The sequence below is a fragment of the Oncorhynchus mykiss genome, chromosome 18 (genome assembly GCF_057628025.1).
Source record: "Oncorhynchus mykiss isolate SJ-2025 chromosome 18, ASM5762802v1, whole genome shotgun sequence".
Lineage (NCBI taxonomy): Eukaryota > Metazoa > Chordata > Actinopteri > Salmoniformes > Salmonidae > Oncorhynchus > Oncorhynchus mykiss.
The window spans coordinates 50,721,111-50,743,361 of record NC_143039.1 but is presented as its reverse complement, the minus strand read 5'-3'; the positions used below and the strand labels follow the sequence as shown (position 1 = coordinate 50,743,361).

The following is a 22,251-nucleotide window of genomic DNA, read 5'->3' as shown; positions in this document are numbered from 1 at the left end:
CAAACCGTCACCATGGCCTACGTTTCCCCAGGTTATTTGTGTAATATAGCAAATGGAACCGGTCTCCAGTTGCGGGAAAAGTCACTGTAAGTATAACCTTTCTGTCTACAATAACATAACTCTGCCTTTACTGTTGAGAAATGGAACATTCCACACTAACATGTCGTTGGGAATACGTTATCAACTCAAGAATCACAATGTGTATGCTTAACCTACTTCCTCGGTAAGTGGAACTACGTTACAGCTACAACACCAGGCAAAAGTTTGCACACACCAACTCATTCAAGAGTTTTTCTTTATTTGTACTATTCTCTACATTGTAGAATAATAGTGAAGACATCAAAACTATGAAATAACACATAAGGAATAAGGAATAATGTAGTGACCAAAAAAAAGTGTTAAACAAATCAAAATATATCTGATGCAGCACTCCATCACTCTCCTTGGTCAAATAGACCTTACACAGCCAGGAGGTGTGTTGAGTCATTGTCCTGTCGAAAAACAAATGATGGGATGTGCAAACCAGATGGGATGGCGTATCGCTGCAGAATGTTGTTGTAGCCATGCTGGTTAAGTGTGCCTTGAATTCTAAATAAATCACAAACAGTGTCACCAGCAAAGCACCCCCACACTATCACACCACTTCCTCCATGCTTCACGGTGGGGAACATACATGCGGAGATCATCCGTTCACCTACTCTGCATCTTACAATGGTACAGCGGTTGGAACCAAACATCTCAAATTTGGACTCATCAGACCAAAGGACAGACTTCCAACTGCTCGTCCATTGCTCGTGTTTCTTGGCCCAAGCAAGTTATTATTATTATTGGTGTCCTTTAGTAGTGGTTTCTTTGCAGCAATTCGACCATGAAGGCCTGATTCACGCAGTCTCATCTGAACAGTTGATGTTGAGATGTATCTGTTGCTTGAACTCTGTGAAGCATTTATTTGGTCTGCAATTTCTGAGGCTGGTTACCCTAATTAACTTATCCTCTGCAGCAGAGGTAACTCTGGGTCTTCCTTTCCTGTGGCGGTCCTTATGATAGCCAGTTTCATCATAGCGCTTGATGGTTTTTGTGACTGCACTTGAAGAAACTTTCCATTTTCTTGAAAGTTTCCAGATTGACTGACCTTCATGTCTTAAAGTAATGATGGACTGTCATTTCTCTTTGCTTATTTGAGTTGTTCTTGCAGTAATATGGACTTGGTCTTTTACCAAAAATGGGTAAAACTGTTAATTGAAATGCATTCCAGGTGACTACCTCATTAACTTGTTTGAGAGAATGCAAAGCTGTCATCAAGGCAGAGGGTGGCTACTTTGAAGAATCTCAAATATAAAATATATTTAGATTTGTTTAACACTTTTTTGGTTACTACATGATTCCGCACACTGCATACCATCTGGATAGATGGGTCTCGATCAGTGGCTGGCTGTCAGTGCCGTTTAAGATGAGGGAGGACAATTTGTTTTTCATGAGCATGGCGTTATTACCTCAAATTGGATGACTGTCAATGCAACAGCGATAGGTTTAGGCTACGATATGATACTCAAATTGTCCCTATACCCATCATGAGGTTGCTACAACCTAGCCTATGAATGACAGTTTACAACGTAGGTGCATACAGGTCGAGAGACAAATTTGAGGTGACAGACAGTGACCTTCAATACCGCCTTGCACACTCTTGCCTGCATCTAGCTGATTGAGGGTGTAATCATTAGTCTAACGAGTTTCTATTGGACAAATTCAGGTAGGTTTATCCCTGTTTTGTTCCATTTGCTTCTGTTTTTAAGAAACGTTTTTCAACAGAATCGGTGGAATGAATACATCCTGATCTCACGCCTAAACACAGTTCACTTTCATAGCAGCCATGTTGTATTCCTTCTCGCATCTATGTGCTCTCCTCCTCTCATCGCTTCCCTTCTCTTGTGGACTTCAATGCACAACACATCTGCTGTATGTGACCAGGCGAAAGAAAACGTTCCAAGCCAAACCGCTACACACTGCCTACATAGTTGTCACCATATTAGAAAGTCACCTCATAGTCAGCATAGCTAATAGAACTAAGGCATTAGTAAACCCACTACAATCATGCAGTAATGTTACAGTGTACAGTCAGTAAACAGTTACAAATTAGTCAAACCAAAAGCTTACCTTGACTTGGTAGAGTTCCAGTGTTGTGTTGGAAAGTCATAGCCAGCTAGTTAACATAGCGTCCCTCAGTTTGAGCAGGGTGTTTCAGTTGGCTAAACTAGCTAACGTTCACTGCATTTGTTAGCTAAGTAAGTGACACTTACTTCTCTCTTCCTTCTCTTTCATTTTGGAAAAATGTATTTTGTTCAAAACTGTTCAACTACTGTCTTTCTCTATCTTTGAGTCAATTACCCACCACAATTTATGCACTGCAGTGCTAGCTAGCTGTAGTTTCTGCTTTCACTACTAGATTCATTCTCTGATCCTTTGATTGCGTGGACAACATGTCAGTTCATGCTGCAAGAGTTCTGATAGGTTGGAGGACGTCTTCTGGAAGTTGCCATAGTAGCTGTGTAAGTCTATTGAGGGGGGTGAGAACCATGAGCCTCCTATGTTTTGTAATGAAGTCAATATACCCAGAAGAGGATGGAAGATAGCTGTCCTCCGGCTACACCATGGTGCTACCCTACAGAGTGTTGTTGGGGCTACTGTAGACCTTCTTTACAAAATAGTGTGTTTTAATCAATTATTTGGTGAAGTATAGCTTTATCTTAAAAGTAACTATTTTTTTATGCTTTACAATTTTATTTTTAAGAAATTCACTGAGGAGGATGGTCCTCCCCTTCCTCCTCTGAGGAGGCTCCACTGGTCTCGATTGACCGTGACCAGTATTGACAGACCCACCCGCCCACATTGTGAAATCTGATTGGAAAGAACGGACTGGCTGTTTGAGATGGTGACAGTGACTGTAAAAGGTTAAGATTTTAACTGACAAAAGATAATACTTGGACAGTGAAACTAATTCAAACATGAAATAAAGGACAGAATTATAGAGGGATAGAAGAAGGAAAGGTCAATGAAGTGATGAAGGAGAATTCCGGTAGGCTACATATGAGAACTCGCTAAGTGTATCTACAAATAAATGTGATTTATACAAATGACCAGTTATTGTCAATAGCTTCCAAATGAAGATAACATCAGATAGCAGTCATCATGGTAGATTTATGCTGGAATCTGTGGCGGGGAGGAAATTAAACGTGCAATCATCCCACTGGGCACAAATGTCAAATCAACGTCTATTCCACGTTGGTTAAACATAGTTTCATTGAAATTACATGTAAACAACGTTGATTCAACCAGTGAGTGCCAAGTGGCATGTTTGAAATGTTCTTCTACCCGTATCACCCTTATTTTACCACTAGATGGCAGCACCGTAGCATGTCCATACATTCACAGACATGGATTAAATGCATGAAGAATCCGTTACTCCTCCATTTATCCTTCAAAAGTTTGAATCAACTTTTTACACATAGTTAAAATCACTGAACATTTTAGATTTTTCTATGGGGGTAAAAAATATTTAAAAATAAACTGAGAGGCTGGCCCCTAGAGACATCTGCAGTATAAGTTTTGCCTATGTCAGTGTTTCCCAAATTTGGTCCTTGGGACACCAAGGGTTGCACGTTTTGGTTTTTGCCCTAGCACTACACAGTTGATTCAAATAATCAACTAATCATCAAGCTTTCATAATTTGACTGTTTAGTGTTAGTGCAAAAACCGAAATGTGCACCTCTTGGAGGGGTCTCAGTGTCGTGTGCTACATTTTAAAATATCTATTTGTGAGAATCGGGTTGGCCGTAGCCTGAATGACAAAATAGGACGCATCTAACTGTTTATGGTTAGATACCAAACACATCTCTCTCTCTCTCTCTGTCACACACACACACCTCATTGAAAGAAAGTTGTCCAGAGGCAGTTAAACCATATCATTCCTATGGTAAGAGAAGAGAAGAAACTTGAGAGGATTTCAAGCAGTGCATAGACTGTTTTAACTGTATTTATTTTGGGGTGTCAAGCACCTGCAAAAAAATGGGAAACAAATAATTAGATGTCTAAAGTCTACTGTCTTCCAGATAGCCCTTGGATCTTTTATTTTTTTATTTCACAGACCGTGGAGAACCATAACTCCTCTAACACCTCCAGCTTGGACACCACCACCCCAGATTAGGGCCATCTGATTTTGAGCCTGGGGCTGTGCTGTGCACTGGTCCTCCCTGGTAACATAGTTGTCCTGGTTGTCATTCTGCTCTGCTCGTCCCGACGCCCCAACTTTACCCTGTGCCTCACGCCGAACCTGGTGTCTTCCGACATCCTGTGGCCTGGCCACGGTGCCCGTGTGGATCTATACTGAGTGTATAAAAAACATTAGGATCACTTTTCTAAAATTGAGTTGCACCCCCTTTTCCATCACAATCACCTCAATTCGTCGGGGCATGGACTCTATAAGGTGTTCGAAAGCGTTCCACACGGATGCTGGCTCATGTTGACTCTAATGCTTCACAGAGTTGTGTCAAGTCGGCTGTAATGGATCCCAAATCCGAATAGCTCGCTCCAACTCATCCCACAGAATCTCAACCTGATTGAGATCTGGTGACTGGGCAGGCCACTGCAGTAAGATGAATTCAGTGTCATGTTCATGGAGCCATTCCTGGACAATCCTAGCTTTGTGACATGGGAAATTATCCTGCTTAAAAAATACATTTGCAGATAGATACACTTCTGCCATGAAGGGATGCACCTGAATGGCAATGATGTTCAGATATCGTGAGGCATTAAAACATTGCTCCACTTTTATCAAGGGGCCCAATGTGTGCCATGAAAACACACCGCACACCATCACACCACCAGCAGCCTGTAATGTTGACAAGCGGCATGATGGATGCATGTATTCATGTGGTTTTATCCATATTCTAGTCCTCCCATCAGAGTGAAACAGCAGTTTTTCCACTTCTCCAGTGTTTTCATTCCTCAGCCCACTACTACTGCAGTTTCTTGTTTTGAGCTGAAAGAAGTGGATCTCTGTAATGTCGTCGGCTGCCATACTCCATTCGTGTCATGGTACGACGAGTTGTGCATTCTTTTATGGGTCTTTGGGCACCATTGTTGTACTGGACAGTCAGTTGACTGACTGTAGCCCGTCTGTTGCTCTGCACAATTCGTGTCAGCCTCCTTTATCCCCTTTCATCAATTACCATATTCGACCACTGGCCTGCCGTTGGATGGATGTCCTTTGGGTGGTGGACCATTCTTTATACACACAGGAAACTGTTTAGCGTGAAAAACCCAGTACTTGACACAATCAATCTGGTGCGCCTGTCACCAACTACTATACCCCGTTCAAAGGCACTTAAATCTTTTGTCTTGCCCATTCACCCTCTGAATGATACTAATATGCAATCCATGTCTCAATTGTCTCATGACTTAAAAATCCTTCTTTATCCTGTCTCCTCCCCTTCATCAACACTGATTGAAGTGGATTTAACAGGTGATAAAGTATCATAGCACCTGGATTCACATGGTCAGTCTAAGTCAAAGAAAGAGCAGGTTTCCTTAATGTTTTGTACACTCGGTATATACAGTGCCTTCGGAAAGTATTCAGACTCCTTGACTTTTTCCACATTTTGTTATGTTACAGACTTATTCTAAAATGGATTACATATAATATTTTTCTCAGCAATTACACATAATTAAAACATATGTAATATTTGAGCTTATACAAAGTAGCCACCCTTTGCATTGATGACAGCTTTGCACACTCTTGACATTCTCTCAACCAGCTTCATGAGGTAGTCACCTGGAATGCATTTCAATTAACAGGTGTGCCTTGTTAAAAGTTCATTTGTGGAATTTCTTTCCTTAATGTGTTTGAACCAATCAGCTGTGTTGTGTCAAGGTAGTGGTGGTATACAGAAGATAGCCTTATTTGGTGAAAGACCATGTCCATATCATGGCAAAAACAGCTCAAATAAGCAAAGAGAAACGCCAGTCCATCATTACTTTAATTAAGACATGAAGGTCAGTCAATGAGGAACATTTCAAGAACTTTGAAAGTTTCTTCAAGTGCAGTCGCAAAAACCATCAAGCGGCATCATGAAACTGGCTCTCATGAGGACCGCCACAGGAAAGGAGGACCCAGAATTACCTCTGCTGCAGAGGATAAGATCATTACAAATTGCAGCCCAAATAAATGCTTCACAGAGTTCAAGTAACACACATCTCAACATCAACTGTTCAGAGGAGACTGCGTGAATCAGGCCTTCATGGTCGAATTGCTGTGAAGAAACCACTACTGAAGGACACCAATAAGAAGAAGAGACTTCCTTGGGCCAAGAAACATGAGCAATGGGCATTAGACCGGTGGAAATCCTTCCTTTGGTCTGATGAGTCCAAATTTGAGATGTTTGGCTCCAACCGCCGTGTCTTTGTGAGACGCAGAGTAGGTGAACAGATGCTCTCCTCATGTGTGGTTCTCACCGTGAAGCATGGAGGAGGAGGTGTGATGGTGTGGGGGTGCTTTTCTGGTGACACTGTCTGTGATTTATTTAGAATTCAAGGCACACTTAACCAGCATGGCTACCACAGCATTCTGCCACAATACATCATCCCATCTGGTTTGCGCTTAGTGGGACTATCATTTGTTTTTCAACAAGACAATGACCCAACACATCTCCAGGCTGTGTAAGGGCTATTTGACCAAGAAGGAGAGTGATGGAGTGCTGCATCAGATGACCTGGCCTCCACAATCACCCGACCTCAACCGAACTGTACAATCACCCGGCCTCAACACAACGGAAATGGTTTGGGATGAGTTGGATCGCAGAGTGAAAGAAAAGCAGCCAACAAGTGCTCAGCATATGTTGGAACTCCTTCAAGACTGTTGGAAAAGCATTCCTCATGAAGATGGTTGAGAGAATGCCAAGAGTGTGCAAAGCTGTCATCAAGGCAAAGGGTGGCTACTTTGAAGAATCTCAAATATAAAATATATTTTGATTTGTTTAACACTTTTTTGGTTATACATGAATTCATGTGTTATTTCATAGTTTTGATATCTTCCTTATTATTCTACAATGTGAAAAATAGTCAAAGTAAAGAAAACCCATTGAATGAGTAGGTATGTCCAAACCTTTGACTGGTACTGTATATAAATATGAACATAAAATAGGATTTCATTGGTACCAGACAGGATGACATTGATTCTGCCTTACATATGTATAGTAGTAATTTTAAATATTATTTGAAACCTTTATACCATAACTGCAACACAGACTACATCATTGTAATCATATTAGCTATTGTCATAGTTAACTAAACTACTTAGTAAACCCACAATCCAATCCATGTGTACAATCACGCAGTACAGCAAGCAGTTTAGCAGTTACACCGGCGGGCCCCGGTGGCGATACATTTATAAAACCTAAAGCTTACCTTGACTTGGAAGAGTTGCAGTGTTGGATAGCCTTAGCCACCTAGATAACATAAATAGCATCCCTCTCTATTTAAGTAAGGTTGTTAAGTAGGCCAAATTAGCTGCATTAGCTAGCTAAGTAACTGAAAGGTAAACTACAACTACAGACAAATATAGCTATCTTTCTCTCGCTTGCTCACTCGCTCTCTCTCTCTGTTTCTGCTTCTCCTTAATTTTGAAGAGATTTATTTAAAAACTGTTAAACTATTGTCTTTCTCTCTCTTTGAGTCAACTACTCACCACACTTTATGCACTGCAGTGCTAACTAGCTGTAGCTTATAATGTCAATACTATATTCATTCTCTGATTCTTTGATTAGATGGTCGTAGTGTCAATTCATGCTGCAGGAGCTCTGATTGGTTGGAGGACGTCCTCCGGAAGGAGGCGAGAACCATGAGCCTCCTAGGTTTTATATTGAAGTCTATGTACCCAGAGGAGGACAGAAAATAGCCGTCCTTCGGCTACACCATGGTGCTGTTGAGGCTACTGTAGACCATTGCAAAACAGCTTGTTTTAATCAGTTATTTGGTGATATTTAGTAGAGTTTTATCTAAAAATGAAAACTTTCTAAATGTTGACTCGTTGACAAAGCCAAGTTTCATTAGAACATTGTGTGAAATATTTGTTATGACATAGGTCTACACTTCTCAGGGTAAACATTTGTGATCCAACTTGCAAAAAAAGGCCATTTGAGATCATGAGAATGTAGATGAGGTGAAAATATCATACTGTCGATTTATAGGTGTCTCAAAAAGCACAAGTAAACCCCAAGCTGATCTTCTGCTCTTAGATTTTTTTAAGGACCCAATCTGGAACATATTTAAAGGTCCATTTATATTGGAGAAACATGGGACTATTCAGAACCATAGTTTATATGTGAACAAGAGTTTGGAGCAGTCTAACTGTGAGTCGAATGCCTTTGTATCCGATTCCCCTGGAGAATTTTGAATCCTCCATCAGCTGACCTGCTATTATGCTACATTTGCCTGTGCCACAGGTGAACGCCGGTCTCCGGCTCAGGGACAATATGAGGACTAGAGTTGTGGTGTTAACGACTCAGCTGCACTGTATCTGTTTCCTAACACAAACACACTTAAAATAAACAGTGTAAACAAGTGCTGCATTCTCACTGAGTCCAATTGGTTGTGGCTTTACAAACTCATGAAAAATCTATGTTAAAACACATTTTAAATAACCTCTATATACAAGGTTAAAGATTGACCGAATGGACCTATGCTAGAGAGGTAGCTCAAGGGCGAGGCAACATTAAGTGGCCCGCTTCATAACTCTGTCTGGCCTTGCTTTGCTCAAATCAAGAAAGCTGCATATGCAACCACATGAAGGCATTAGAGTGTGTGCATGAATGCATGTGCGCATTTGTGTAAAAGATGGGACATTTGCATAGCTGTCCTGCCTGACTGCTCCACATACATTTAAAACCCCAGTGTTGATCAGTGACTGTTCACTCCTTTCAGATCCACTGACACGCAGCACAATGATGATGTCACTGATTCTAATGCTGGGAACACTGGGACTCCTTGTTCAGGGTGAGAGACACCTTGACCAACTTTTATTCATGTTTGGTTTAGCTTCATATTTAATCATTTGGTTTTGACTGATATGTTTCATGATAGGCTTCGGAAGATTAGCAATGTCTATTTCTTGTGATAACCTTACTAATCAGCTTTCTTCACTTTTATTTTATTTTTCAGAATCAGCAGCAGATATAATTTTGACTCAGTCTCCTAAATCTCAGTCTGTTAGTCCAGGAGAGGTTGTCACTATCAGCTGTACAGCCAGTTCAGGTACTAGTAATTATCTCCACTGGTACCTGCAGAAACCTGGAGAAGCTCCTAAACTCCTGGTTTATGATGCTACAACCCGTCAGTCTGGGATTCCAGGTCGTTTCAGTGGGAGTGGATCTGGTAGTCCTTATACTCATTACACTCTGACCATCAGTGGAGTCCAGGCTGAAGATGCAGGAGATTACTACTGTCAGCAGGGTTTGAGCACTCCGTTCACACAGTGTTAGAGCGTCGTACAAAAACCTCCTTCAGCTAAAGAGGAACTGCTCTGACTCAACAGCTGCAGAGCTACTAAAACTTTAGAGAACTTTATCAAAATATGACACATTATCAATCATACTATATAACTTGTAACTTGTATAACGTACTATATAACAAGATATTATGCAAAGAAATGGAAACCATTGCAATCAGGCTAAGTGTCCGTTTATTTTCATAGATTCAATAATTGTATAATTTGATCAATTAATATGAATACTGCACATCTCATGAATTTAATTGTTTTTTATTTTAAATTATAAAATGTAAATGAATGTTGCATTTAATACGTAGAAATCTATTTGACCCCAACCCAGATAGGTCCAACACATTGAATCAATATTTGAATTTGAAAACAAAACAAGGCTTTTATGTTTTTGTATTCACAACTAAAGTCAGTTATGAGATACATTTATCTCCTAATGTTAACACACGTCCTAACTGTGAGTCATAAAGTGTGTTTTTGTCTCTTTCTGTGTGTTTCTATCTCCTATTGGAGGTTGTGTTCATGGCTGGGGCTCCTCTGATCTCTGGTCAGTATGAGTAAGGGAGACTTCCAGTAGAATCCTGCTGGATTGCAACTCTAGTTTGGAACACTCTTCTCTCTGGAGCTTCATTCACAAACACACTGGGACCCGGAGGATACTGAGTTGTAGAGGATGCTTCTCTTTTGAAGACGATGCTGAACAAAGTGTTAGAAGTAAAGATTGGGATGTGTTTCCTGTTATGTTCAGGACATCAGGTTCTGATTTTACACCTCTGTTTATGATTGATCTCTGAAGGTTTAACCTGTCTGACCAAATTCAACTACTCATCTCACAGTCCATATTCAACTTCTATACCCCTTCAACCCTGAAAGAGTGAAGGAAGTCATATTGATTCCAATTTAAGAAGCACCCCTTTCATATGATTAAACAGTACATACATAAATGCACATAGCTAACCATACCGTATTAAACCCATCAAAATAACCTTTGAGTAAAGTTCCCCATTTCAGCATTATACAAAGTCCAGTGTAAAGTCTGCTTCGACAGCCCATGTTCAGTTCTCTAGTCAAATATACAGCTGCCCCAGTCCGAGAGGAGTTGACTTCAGGGGATTGTGGTGGAGTGGAAACTCAAATTTGCATGGCCAAAGTGACTGCCACACTCCCAGAATAAAGCAGTACCATGGCCTGATGTTCACCTGTCCCCAGAGAGTAATCAGTGAATTCTTCAGTGTAGGTATCAACCATGGCTTCTGTATTTGTAAAATCATGAAGACTAGTGAGTTTAAAGCACATGGCTTCAGTTTTGGTATAATCATGACCATTGAGTGTAGAGCACATAGCTTTACTATCGCTGCAGATATCATTTTGAGGGGTACCAAATTTGGCCCAATAAGCCATGCATTCTTTGAGAGAGGTTCATAGACTGAAATGTATTAGTCAAATAATTTACTATTGGTCATGAATATCTCCATGTGTAATGGTAAAACTCATTTGATAAGGATATCCAGGCAACAATATTAAGGATGGACAAAGTATTTATTATCTCAACATGTCAGAACCAACAGCATTACAGAAAAGCTAATTATTTTTTTTGTATTTTTGTCCATTAAAATAAAATCAAATTGATCAGAAATACAGTGTAGACATTGTTAATGTTGTAAATGACTATTGTAGCTAGAAACTGGATATTTTTGGAATAATGGAATATCTACATGGGCGTACAGAGGCCCATTATCAGCAACCATCACTCCTGTGTTCCAATGGCACGTTGTGTTAGCTAATCCAAGTTTATAATGTTAATAAATCATTAGAAAACCCTTTTGCAATTATGTTAGGACAGCTGAAAACTGTTGACCTGATTAAAGAAGCAATAAAACTGGCCTTCTTTAGACTAGTTGAGTATCTGGAGTATCAGCTTCCAGTCTGAGGGGATGCCATTGTTGGCCAGGCAGAACCCCAAGCAGGCTGTCATGTGCCTTTTACTGAGGAGTGGGTTCCGTCTGGCCACTCTACCATAATGGCCTGATTGGTGGAGTGCCACAAAGATGATTGTCCTTCTGGAAGGTTCTCCCATCTCCACAGAGGAATTCTGGAGGTCTGTCAGAGTGACCATTGGTTTCTTGGTCACCCTGACCAAGGCCCTTCTCCCACGATTGCTCAGTATTGTTATTGTGAAGTGGACAAGTCTAGGAGTAGCAACAGCTCATCCGGGAAGTGTTAGGCCACACAAGCTCACAGAACGGAACCGCCGAGTGCTGAAGCGCGTAAAAAATCGTCTTTTCCTCGGTTGCAACACCGACTACCGAATTCTAAACTGCCTCAGGAAGCAATGCCAGCAAAATAACTGTTTGTTGGGAGATTCAAGAAATGGGTTTCCTTGGCTGAGCAGCCACACACAAGCATAAGATCACCTTGCGCAATTCCAAGCGTTCTCTGGAGTGATGACTCACACTTCACCATCTGGCAGTCTACGAATCTACAGCATACAATGACATCTAGACGATTCTGTGATTCCAACTTTGTGGCAAAACGTTGGGGAACGCCCTTTCCTGTTTCAGCATGACAATGCCCTTGTGCACAAAGTGAGGTCCATACAGAAATGGTTTGTTGAGATTGGTGTGGAAGAACTTGACTGGCCTGCACAGAGCCCTGACCTCAACCCCATCGAACACTTTTGGGATGAATTGGAAGGAATGGTCTGTTCCATATCTTCAATCAAATTAAACATGTACAACTGTGACATTACAATGTTTAATGCTATTTTTCATCAGTTGTTTTATATGAAATGTAATTTCCACCACACTCTGTCATTGCCACAATGCTAATTCATCACCATCACAGTACATATTTTTGAGGCAAAGGTGTATTAAAATACAATTGATATTGACTATTTTTCCCATATGTGGACCGTTTATGCGTGTTCTTAAGATAACTCCTAAAATAATCTAAAATAATACAATTTTAATGTGGTAAATTCAGGTTTCTAAGTATCATTAAGGCACATATGGACATTTGACATGACAATGATGAATACATTTAATTAAGAGAACTTCCAAATAGTAAAGTAATACATGAAAAAAAATCTAATTTGTGTGAAATGTTATACAAAATACCTTAGGCACAATTTCTGTAAATTCCTTTTCAGCTAAAATAGAAAATGTTATGACGTGGTGGTAATGACATTTCCCCTCTGGTATTTGGGGAAACTGATTAAAAGCTTTATATTCTTTAATAGTATGGTCTTAGCCACTAGTAGATCTTGTTTCCAGACAGAGTGACGAACATTTTCAGAAAGATAAAAAGCAGTTTCAATATGTTTAATTTTCAAAAACATTTAACATCCAAACGTGCCCGTATTCGTAAAATCAACCGGCTGTGAAACGAAACAGCAGAAATACTTTGAAAAGAGCTACTGCAGTATTTTTCTGACCCTAACATAAGGCGTGTCATGCCAAATAGTGTCCCCTTGCCAAATAGTGTCCCCCTCTACGTCACAATGGGATTCAATGAGTTCTGGCTTCTGCTGCTAGGGCTGTTGCTTGAATTTGAAACATTCTGACCGGATTACGTAATGAATCAAAGCGTCCGTTGCTATGCTGGTTGCCTGGTTACCTCGTAGCGGTCGCGAAGGAAGGAGGACGCGGACAGTTCTAGTTCTATTTCACCTCAGAAGCACTCGCTTAGTCCGCGCAAAAATGATTACCTCCGAATTGCTCTCCAAGGACGGTGTTTTTGACGGTGACAACCTGCTGACTACCTGCTGCTTCAGTGGACCGAAGAGACTGGAAAGAGAACACTATTTCTTTACCATATATTTGTTTTTATATAAATAAGTACATATTGTTTAATAGGAATAAAGCTGTTTTTTAAGGTGTTTTATATAGATTTTATAGTGACATTGCTAGCTACTTATTTACCTCAGCCAGACAGTTTTATTTAGCTAAAGTCGTTATCTAAATTAGCTATCTAGCTGTTATTGTAGCTGCTTTCTGTTTTGTCTAGCTAGCTAACTTTTTTTTCTTTTTCTAGCTAGCTAACTGTTATTGTAGCTGCTTTCGGTTTGTATGTAGCTTGTACTTTAATGGCATCCTCGAAAATATTGTATCTTTCCAACCAGACACGCATCATTCGTAGGGGGGGGGCAGAGAAATTCACAATTCAGTGTAACGTTAAGCAGTTCATTTCTGTTACTGTTAGATAACTGGAAGTATTTATGAACAACCATTTAACAACAATGTATTTTTCATCTAGCTAACGTTAGTTGGTCATCTACATGTTGCTAGCTATACATTTAGTTATATGTCAGTCAGATTTAGGTATCTAGCTATAAGTTAACCCTGATCAATCAAATGGATAGGTGTAAACAATTACTCCAACTGCCCTTAACTAAATTTAGGTGTCTTTGTTTGACAGAGCGAGACCCATACAGAAAGAGGGAGAGGAAGAACGTGACAGAGGGAGAGAGGGAGGTGGGAAGAGAGTGAAAAACAGAGAGAGAAATGAAGAGCGAGAGAAACAGAAAGAGAAAGACATCAGTGCAAACTTACTTAGACTTTAGTATTTCAACAACTCTTCTCTTCCAATTTGTTAGGCAATCACATGTACCTACCGGGGAAGGATGGCCAGCCACACAGGAGAGTGATTTTCACCAAGGAGGAAATGGAGGCCGTGTTGACAGAGATGCATGCTGGACATTTCGGAGTGAATCGCATGATTGCCAAAATCAAAGGTCAACCACTGAAATCCCTGACGCCTTACACTTCGGTGAAGCCCGTGAGACAAAGTATGTTAAGCCTTGGTTGACATTTGAGAAAGCAATAAATGGTTGTTATGCTGAGCTCATGAAAAAAGACAAGCCAGTGTATGAATCAAACGGATTTGCGTATGAATGGAGTGGAAATTAACTGATTTTGTGATCTGCTAGGTAAGCAACTTTAATGTGTCAAGCAGATTACACGTTTTCATTGCCATTTCCGGAACGTAGCAACGTGTTTAAGACATGGATTTCATGTTGTAATGTTAACAAGGTACCAAAATGTGGTTCGAATGAATGTTTTCATTTTATTAGCTAAACAAACTTGTTTAAACAGTGAATAAATCAGCCTTGATTGCATAGCGATGATGAAAAGAACGTCATTTAGGCTGTAATGATCTCCAAAATTTGAATCATTAGGTAATCACACCTTTGATATAGCAACGGACGCTAATAGTTTGTCAAATCCCATCGTGACGTTTTGGCTGGGGGACATTATTTGGCATGACAGGCCCAACAAATTAACCACCAGCCAATGTGACTGGTGAAATACACATTCTTGCGTTACTCTACCCACATTTGGCAGGTGGCTGGTGTTCATTTTATGCCCTACATAGGACACTGAGAAGATTGTATATATAGCTTGAAACTCTGAACAAAAACATTAACGCAACATGCAACAATTTCAAAGATTTTACTGAGTTACAGTTCATATAAGGAAATCAGTCAATTGAAATAAATAAATTAGACCCTAATCTAGGGATACAGATGCATCTGCTGGTCACAGATACCTTTAAAAAAAGTAGGGGAGTGGATCAGAAAACCAGTCCGTATGTGGTAAAAAATTAAATTTGCCTCATCCAGCATGACACATCTCCTTCACATAGAGTTGATCAGGCTGTTGATTGTGGCCTGTTGAATGTTGTCCCACTCCTCTTCAATGACTGTACAAAGTTGCTGGATATTGGTGGGAACACGCTGTCATACACGTCAATCCAGAGCATCCCAAACATGCTCAATAGGTGACCTGTTTGGTGAATGAGTATGCAGGCCATGGAAGAACTGGAACATTTTCAGCTTCCAGAAAATGTGTATAGATCCTTGCGTCATGGGGTCGTGCATTATCATGCTGAAACATGAGGTGATGTTGGCAGATGACTGGCAAGACAATGGGCCTCAGGATTTCATCACGATATCTCTGTGCATTCAAATGCCCATTGATACAATGCAATTGTGTTTGTTGTCCGTAGCTTATGCCTTCCCACACCATAAACCCACTGCCACCATGGGGCACTCTGTTCACAAAGTTGACAGCAACAAACCGCTCGCCCACATGACACCATACACATGGTCTGCAGTTGTGAGGCTGGTTGGAAGTACTGCCAAATTCTCTGAAACTACATTGGATGCGGCTTATGGTAGAGACAGGAACATTTAATTATCTGGTGGACATTCCTGCAGTCAGAATGCCAAATGCACGGTCCCCCAAACTTGAGACATTTGGTTGTGTGACAAAACTTCACATTTTAGAGTGGCCTTTTATTTCCCCCAGCAAACGCTGCACCTGTGTAATGATCATTCTGTTTAATCAGCTTATTTATATGCCACACCTGTCAGGTGGATAGATTCTCTTGGTAAAGTAGAAATGCTCATTAACTAGGATGTAAACAAATTTGTGCACAACGTTTGAGAGAAATAAGCTTTTTGTGCTTATGGACAATTTCTGTAATCCTTTAATTCAGCTCATTAAACATGGGACCAGGACTTTGTGTGTTGCGTTTATATTTTTGTTCAGTATACAGTATATGGGCAAAACGTCTACTGCAGATTGTGGGTGTGTCTAGAGGCCAGCCTCTACGTTTTGTATATTTTACCACCATTATGAATTCATAATTTTCCTTTGACTTTAACAGTGTGTAAAAAGTTGATCTGAACTTTTGACAGATAAATGGATGAGTAATGAATTCTTCATGCGTTTCATCCGCCTGTGTCCGTGAATATATGGACATGTTTCAATGCTGCCATCTAGTGGTAAGATAAGGGTGATAAGGGTAGAAGAACATTTCAAACATGCCACTTGTCACTCACTGGTTGAATCAACGTTGTTTCCACGTCATTTCAATGACATTATGTTGAACCAATGTGGAACAGACATTGAATTGACATCTGTGCCCAGTATACAATATGGATGGGTGGGTCTGTCGTTCTAGGCTAACAATGCAGAAGACAGAAAAGAGAACATTTGCGTGTTCTAGGGGATCACTTTTGTGATCTCGGTTGACCATCCAAAGTCTGTTGTATTATGGGGATAAAAAAAATCTGATTTCCTCCTACATGACAACTGCGTAAACTTTACAAAAACCATGTGATCAAAGGTCATGAAGTTTTGACTGTAGTTGACTGCAAGTTTCTGCAGTTTCTCCTCACCAGTTGCAAATTGCAGCCATCGCCTGCGTTGTGGGAGGCTCTATTGTCAACCAATCATTAGGGTGTTGTTTGACCCATATGAACGTGACCAAAGACATGACTGAAACAGCATTTCCAAAATTCATGTGATATTTGAGTCTCTCACACCAATTGATTGTACATTTTCAGGTTGTGACTGTATGATATGTGGGTTAGAGACATTATGTTTATTTTGACATTATGAAGAAAAACTTTTGCAGATGCACCTCTCCCCAACTTACAGTGCCTTGCGAAAGTATTCGGCCCCCTTGAACTTTGCGACCTTTTGCCACATTTCAGGCTTCAAACATGAAGATATAAAACTGTATTTTTTTGTGAAGAATCAACAACAAGTGGGACACAATCATGAAGTGGAACGACATTTATTGGATATTTCAAACTTTTTTAACAAATCAAAAACTGAAAAATTGGGCGTGCAAAATTATTCAGCCCCCTTAAGTTAATACTTTGTAGCGCCACCTTTTGCTGCGATTACAGCTGTAAGTCACTTGGGGTATGTCTCTATCAGTTTTGCACATCGAGAGACTGACATTTTTTCCCATTCCTCTTTGCAAAACAGCTCGAGCTCAGTGAGGTTGGATGGAGAGCATTTGTGAACAGCAGTTTTCAGTTCTTTCCACAGATTCTCGATTGGATTCAGGTCTGAACTTTGACTTGGCCATTCTAACACCTGGATATGTTTATTTTTGAACCATTCCATTGTAGATTTTGCTTTATGTTTTGGATCATTGTCTTGTTGGAAGACAAATCTCCGTCCCAGTCTCAGGTCTTTTGCAGACTCCATCAGGTTTTCTTCCAGAATGGTCCTGTATTTGGCTCCATCCATCTTCCCATCAATTTTAACCATCTTCCCTGTCCCTGCTGAAGAAAAGCAGGCCCAAACCATGATGCTGCCACCACCATGTTTGACAGTGGGGATGGGGTGATGAGCTGTGTTGCTTTTACGCCAAACATAACGTTTTGCATTGTTGCCAAAAAGTTCAATTTTGGTTTCATCTGACCAGAGCACCTTCTTCCACATGTTTGGTGTGTCTCCCAGGTGGCTTGTGGCAAACTTTAAACAACACTTTTTATGGATATCTTTAAGAAATGGCTTTCTTCTTGCCACTCTTCCATAAAGGCCAGATTTGTGCAATATACGACTGATTGTTGTCCTATGGACAGAGTCTCCCACCTCAGCTGTAGATCTCTGCAGTTCATCCAGAGTGATCATGGGCCTCTTGGCTGCATCTCTGATCAGTCTTCTCCTTGTATGAGCTGAAAGTTTAGAGGGACGGCCAGGTCTTGGTAGATTAGCAGTGGTCTGATGCTCCTTCCATTTCAATATTATCGCTTGCACAGTGCTCCTTGGGATGTTAAAAGCTTGGGAAATCTTTTTGTATCCAAATCCGGCTTTAAACTTCTTCACAACAGTATCTCGGACCTGCCTGGTGTGTTCCTTGTTCTTCATGATGCTCTCTGCGCTTTTAACGGACCTCTGAGACTATCACAGTGCAGGTGCATTTATACGGAGACTTGATTACACACAGGTGGATTGTATTTATCATCATTAGTCATTTAGGTCAACATTGGATCATTCAGAGATCCTCACTGAACTTCTGGAGAGAGTTTGCTGCACTGAAAGTAAAGGGGCTGAATATTTTTGCACGCCCAATTTTTCAGTTTTTGATTTGTTAAAAAAGTTTGAAATATCCAATAAATGTCGTTCCACTTCATGATTGTGTCCCACTTGTTGTTGATTCTTCACAAAAAAATACAGTTTTATATCTTTATGTTTGAAGCCTTAAATGTGGCAAAATGTCGCAAAGTTCAAGGGGGCCGAATACTTTCCCAAGGCACTGTAACTCCTTGGGCTTGTTTGACATTTAGGCGACTGCCAACTGACTGATCTACAAATCACCTTCCATCATAAATAATGTCTCATTATTATTTGTAGGTCAGTCAGTCACAATTTACCCATGATACATTACGGTTTTGATCCTCTCGAACAATCCCCTTGACTTTTGTTTACAGTTGGTTGCTTTTGCCTTACTGTTCAATATTAGGAAATTGTCCTTAATGTTTTGTACACTCAGTGTATAGTGTCATAACCCAAGAGTTAAAGCAATTCTAATGTCCAGCAACCTTGCCAGTAGGCATGCCAGCTAAAATAGTAAGATTAGCTGCTCTAACTTCATTGATACTGCCTGAACTGGCTTGGTAGCTAATTATGAGGTTGGGAGATTAGGAACCCATGAAGCTGGCTAGCTGAAGCTAACTTAATAAAATTGATAGGTGGCTAGTATTACCAAGAAACAATACAACATTTTAGTTGTATTTATTAATCCATGAAGGCTACATAGCTTGATCAAATTCATTTACAAACATATATCCTGCGAGTCCTGCCCATCACAGGAGAGCTAAAATCGAATAAAATTATGATGATACTGTTTTCACGCCGTAGAGAATCTAGGGTCCTGCCTAGCATATGTGTGCTCCGTGGTGCAGGAACAACTTACTAGGGACAGTGGTGGGGGGGGGACTATTTGGCTGTTGCAGTCAGAGTGCCTCCTCCACAATACCGCTGACAGATCTTTTTTATAAATAACTATGTAAGAATTTGGGCTTGTGACATTTTCCACATTTTGTTGTGTAACAAGGTGGGACTCAGATGGATTTAATTGTCCATTTTTGTCAACAATCTAAGTGAAAAATGGATTTAATTGTCATTTTAAGTAAAATCTGTAATTATATGTAGGCCACTCGGGAACATTCAATGTTGTCTTGGTAAGCAACTCCAGTGTATATTTGGCCTTGTGTTTTAGGTTATTGTCCTGCTGAAAGGGGAATTTGTCTCCCAGTGTCTATTGGAAAGCAGGCTGAACCAGGTTTTCCTCTAGGATTTTGCTTGTGCTTAGCGCCATTCCATTTCATTTATCCCCACAAAAACTCCCTAGTCCTTACCGATGACGAGCATACCCATAACATGATGCAGCCACCACCATGCTTGAAATTATGAAGTGTGGTACTCAGTGATGTGTTTTGTTGGATTTTCCCCAAACATAACGCTTTGTATTCAGGACATAAAATTAGAGAGGAGCTTGTCATTCAAAAAACATTTGAAACACTATTATAACTTGTCATGTGACTTGTTAAGCACATTTTTACTGCCAAACTTATTTAGGCTTGTCATAACAAAGGGGTTGAATACTTATTGACTCACGCCATTTCAGCTTTTCATTTTTAAATCATTTGTAAAAAATAAAATAAAAAAATCTTTTTTTTTTTATTTAAAAATAAAAATACATGATAATATGGGGTATTTTGTGTAGTTCCACAAAATCTCTATGTATTCAACTGTTAAACAACAAAATGTGGAAAAAGTCAAAGGGTGTGAATACATTCTGGAGGCACTGTGTATCAACATAGTCCAAAGCAGTTTTCAAAATGTAGATAGTTCAATGGGGAACGTGAATGTGTCCAGTCTACTGAAGTTCCAGAGTGTACCAGTGGGGGGCATCAGTTCCATCCTCTGTTACCATTCCCCTCTGTGTCTGTCTAGAGGTTTTTGTACAGCCAGTCAATCAGAATCTATCACTGTGGTGGACTTTCGGTGGAGGGACCAAACTGAGTGTTGGCAGTAAGTAATCAAATCTAGACCTTGACCTCTGAAATCAAAATCTAATAAATTGTATTAACAGTATTACAACTCCCTTAAATAGAAAGTAGACATTTCTATTTATTTTTTCAGATTTTTTGTTGCATTTGTTTTCCTTAGATGTAAATATCGTTAAATTAAAAAGTCTATTCAAGATGTAATATATCAAACACGGTGTGTATTCATTTGGAACAGGGATACTGTTCAAATCAGAGTGGTTTAGATGAATGTAGCTTTACAAAGAGCAAAAGCAGTGTCTCTATAGTGTCAGAGGTTTTTGTACGGCCGCTGAATGAGATTGTATCACTGTGGTACACTTTTGGTGGAGGCACTAGACTGGAGTTTGGAAGTAAGTTTACCTACCTCTAATAAAGAAAATGTTCTGACCTTGCATATATATGCACTGATGATCTTGTGAGAAAGATTAAAATTGAAAGAAATGCTATGCATAGTTATGTTTGAAGTAAAATAGTTATTCTCTTCATACGAGTCACCAAATAACTTTAGGTTAGACCTCAAATATTAAGCTATTGTTTTTGGTTAAGTAACCCTTTCTCGTAAATAATATAACTATTCATTTTATTTGAATGTGTCTTTTAAATGTATATGATTGTTGTAAGATGGTTATACTCTACTTAAATTGACTCCTTCAGCATTCAGCTGCAAGGTATTGCTTAGCGTTGCTATCTATTTGCTATCCATTGAAACGTCTTGCTATTTTGCGAAGTCCGGCTGTTCTGCTGTTCATATGAATGTACATTTATTTTACATTTGTGTTTGAATATCTAGTAAATGACACAACTTCATTCACGTACTTTCGATAAATTAAATCTTAAATGTTTTAGTGTGTCTTTTAAATTAAATGTATGTCATTGTTAGATGGTTGCAGTCAAGTAGGCATATTTTAAACTAATTTTAAATACATTCATAATTTAAGAATTGTTCTTTAAAATAATCATTAATATTGAAATGCGGTTTGATTCTTAAGAGTTTATTCCATTACAATGAGGGAGAAGTATACTGAAATATTCCACATTTTAAATCGTTACATTTTGAAGATATTTGAATGTATTTTCAGTCATCTCACGTAGTTATAATATGCTTCAGTAGCTACTCAAAGGGAAGTGTGATGAACTGACTGTCTGTTTGAGGAACAGAAACCTACTGATGGAAAAAAAATGTAATTTACAGCTAAGATGTTAAACTGCTGCATCATTATTGTCATATCAGTCTGATGATTGATTGATAGTTCCCCTCTCCCTAACTTCCCACCTGTCTCCTAGGTGACCTTCGTCCCACCCTGACAGTCCTGCCCCCCTCCAGTGTGGAGCTGCAGCAGGGGAAGGCCACTCTCATGTGCCTGGCCAACAAGGGCTTCCCCTCAGACTGGAAGCTGAGCTGGAAGGTGGACGGCAGCAGCAGCAACACCTGGGAGGTGACCGGGAGCCCCGGGGTCCTGGAGAAGGACGGCCACTACAGCTGGAGCAGCACCCTGACCCTCCCTGTCGACCAGTGGAAGAAGGTGGGCTCTGTGACCTGTGAGGCCACCCAGGGCTCCCAGTCTCCTCTCTCTGAGACACTGAGGAGAGACCAGTGTTCTGATTAATGAGCTCCCCCCTCTGACTACACTTTTTTTACTCTGTTCTGCACTCAGCATCTCTCCTTCTTACTGATCCAGCACTACTACCACACTGGTCTGGTTCTGGGCTGGGCCTTACTCCAGAATATCTGTCTGATTCTGATGTCAAAGTTCTGCTTGGCTTTCTTACATTTGTTATAATCTTTATTCCTGTAATGCTGTTGGTTCTGACATGCTGAGATAATAAATACTTTTCCCATCCTTAA

The 22,251-nt window shown here is 40.1% G+C and overlaps 1 gene segment (V, D, J or C); it reads left to right on the top strand.

Annotated features, from left to right (window-relative positions):
* The first annotated feature begins 8,969 nt into the window (after positions 1-8,969).
* LOC110496328 (Ig kappa chain V-III region MOPC 63-like) lies at positions 8,970-22,251 on the top strand. The segment is given in 4 exon segments: positions 8,970-9,045; positions 9,211-9,514; positions 20,351-20,388; positions 21,690-22,251. Coding segments are annotated over 4 exon segments (717 nt in total).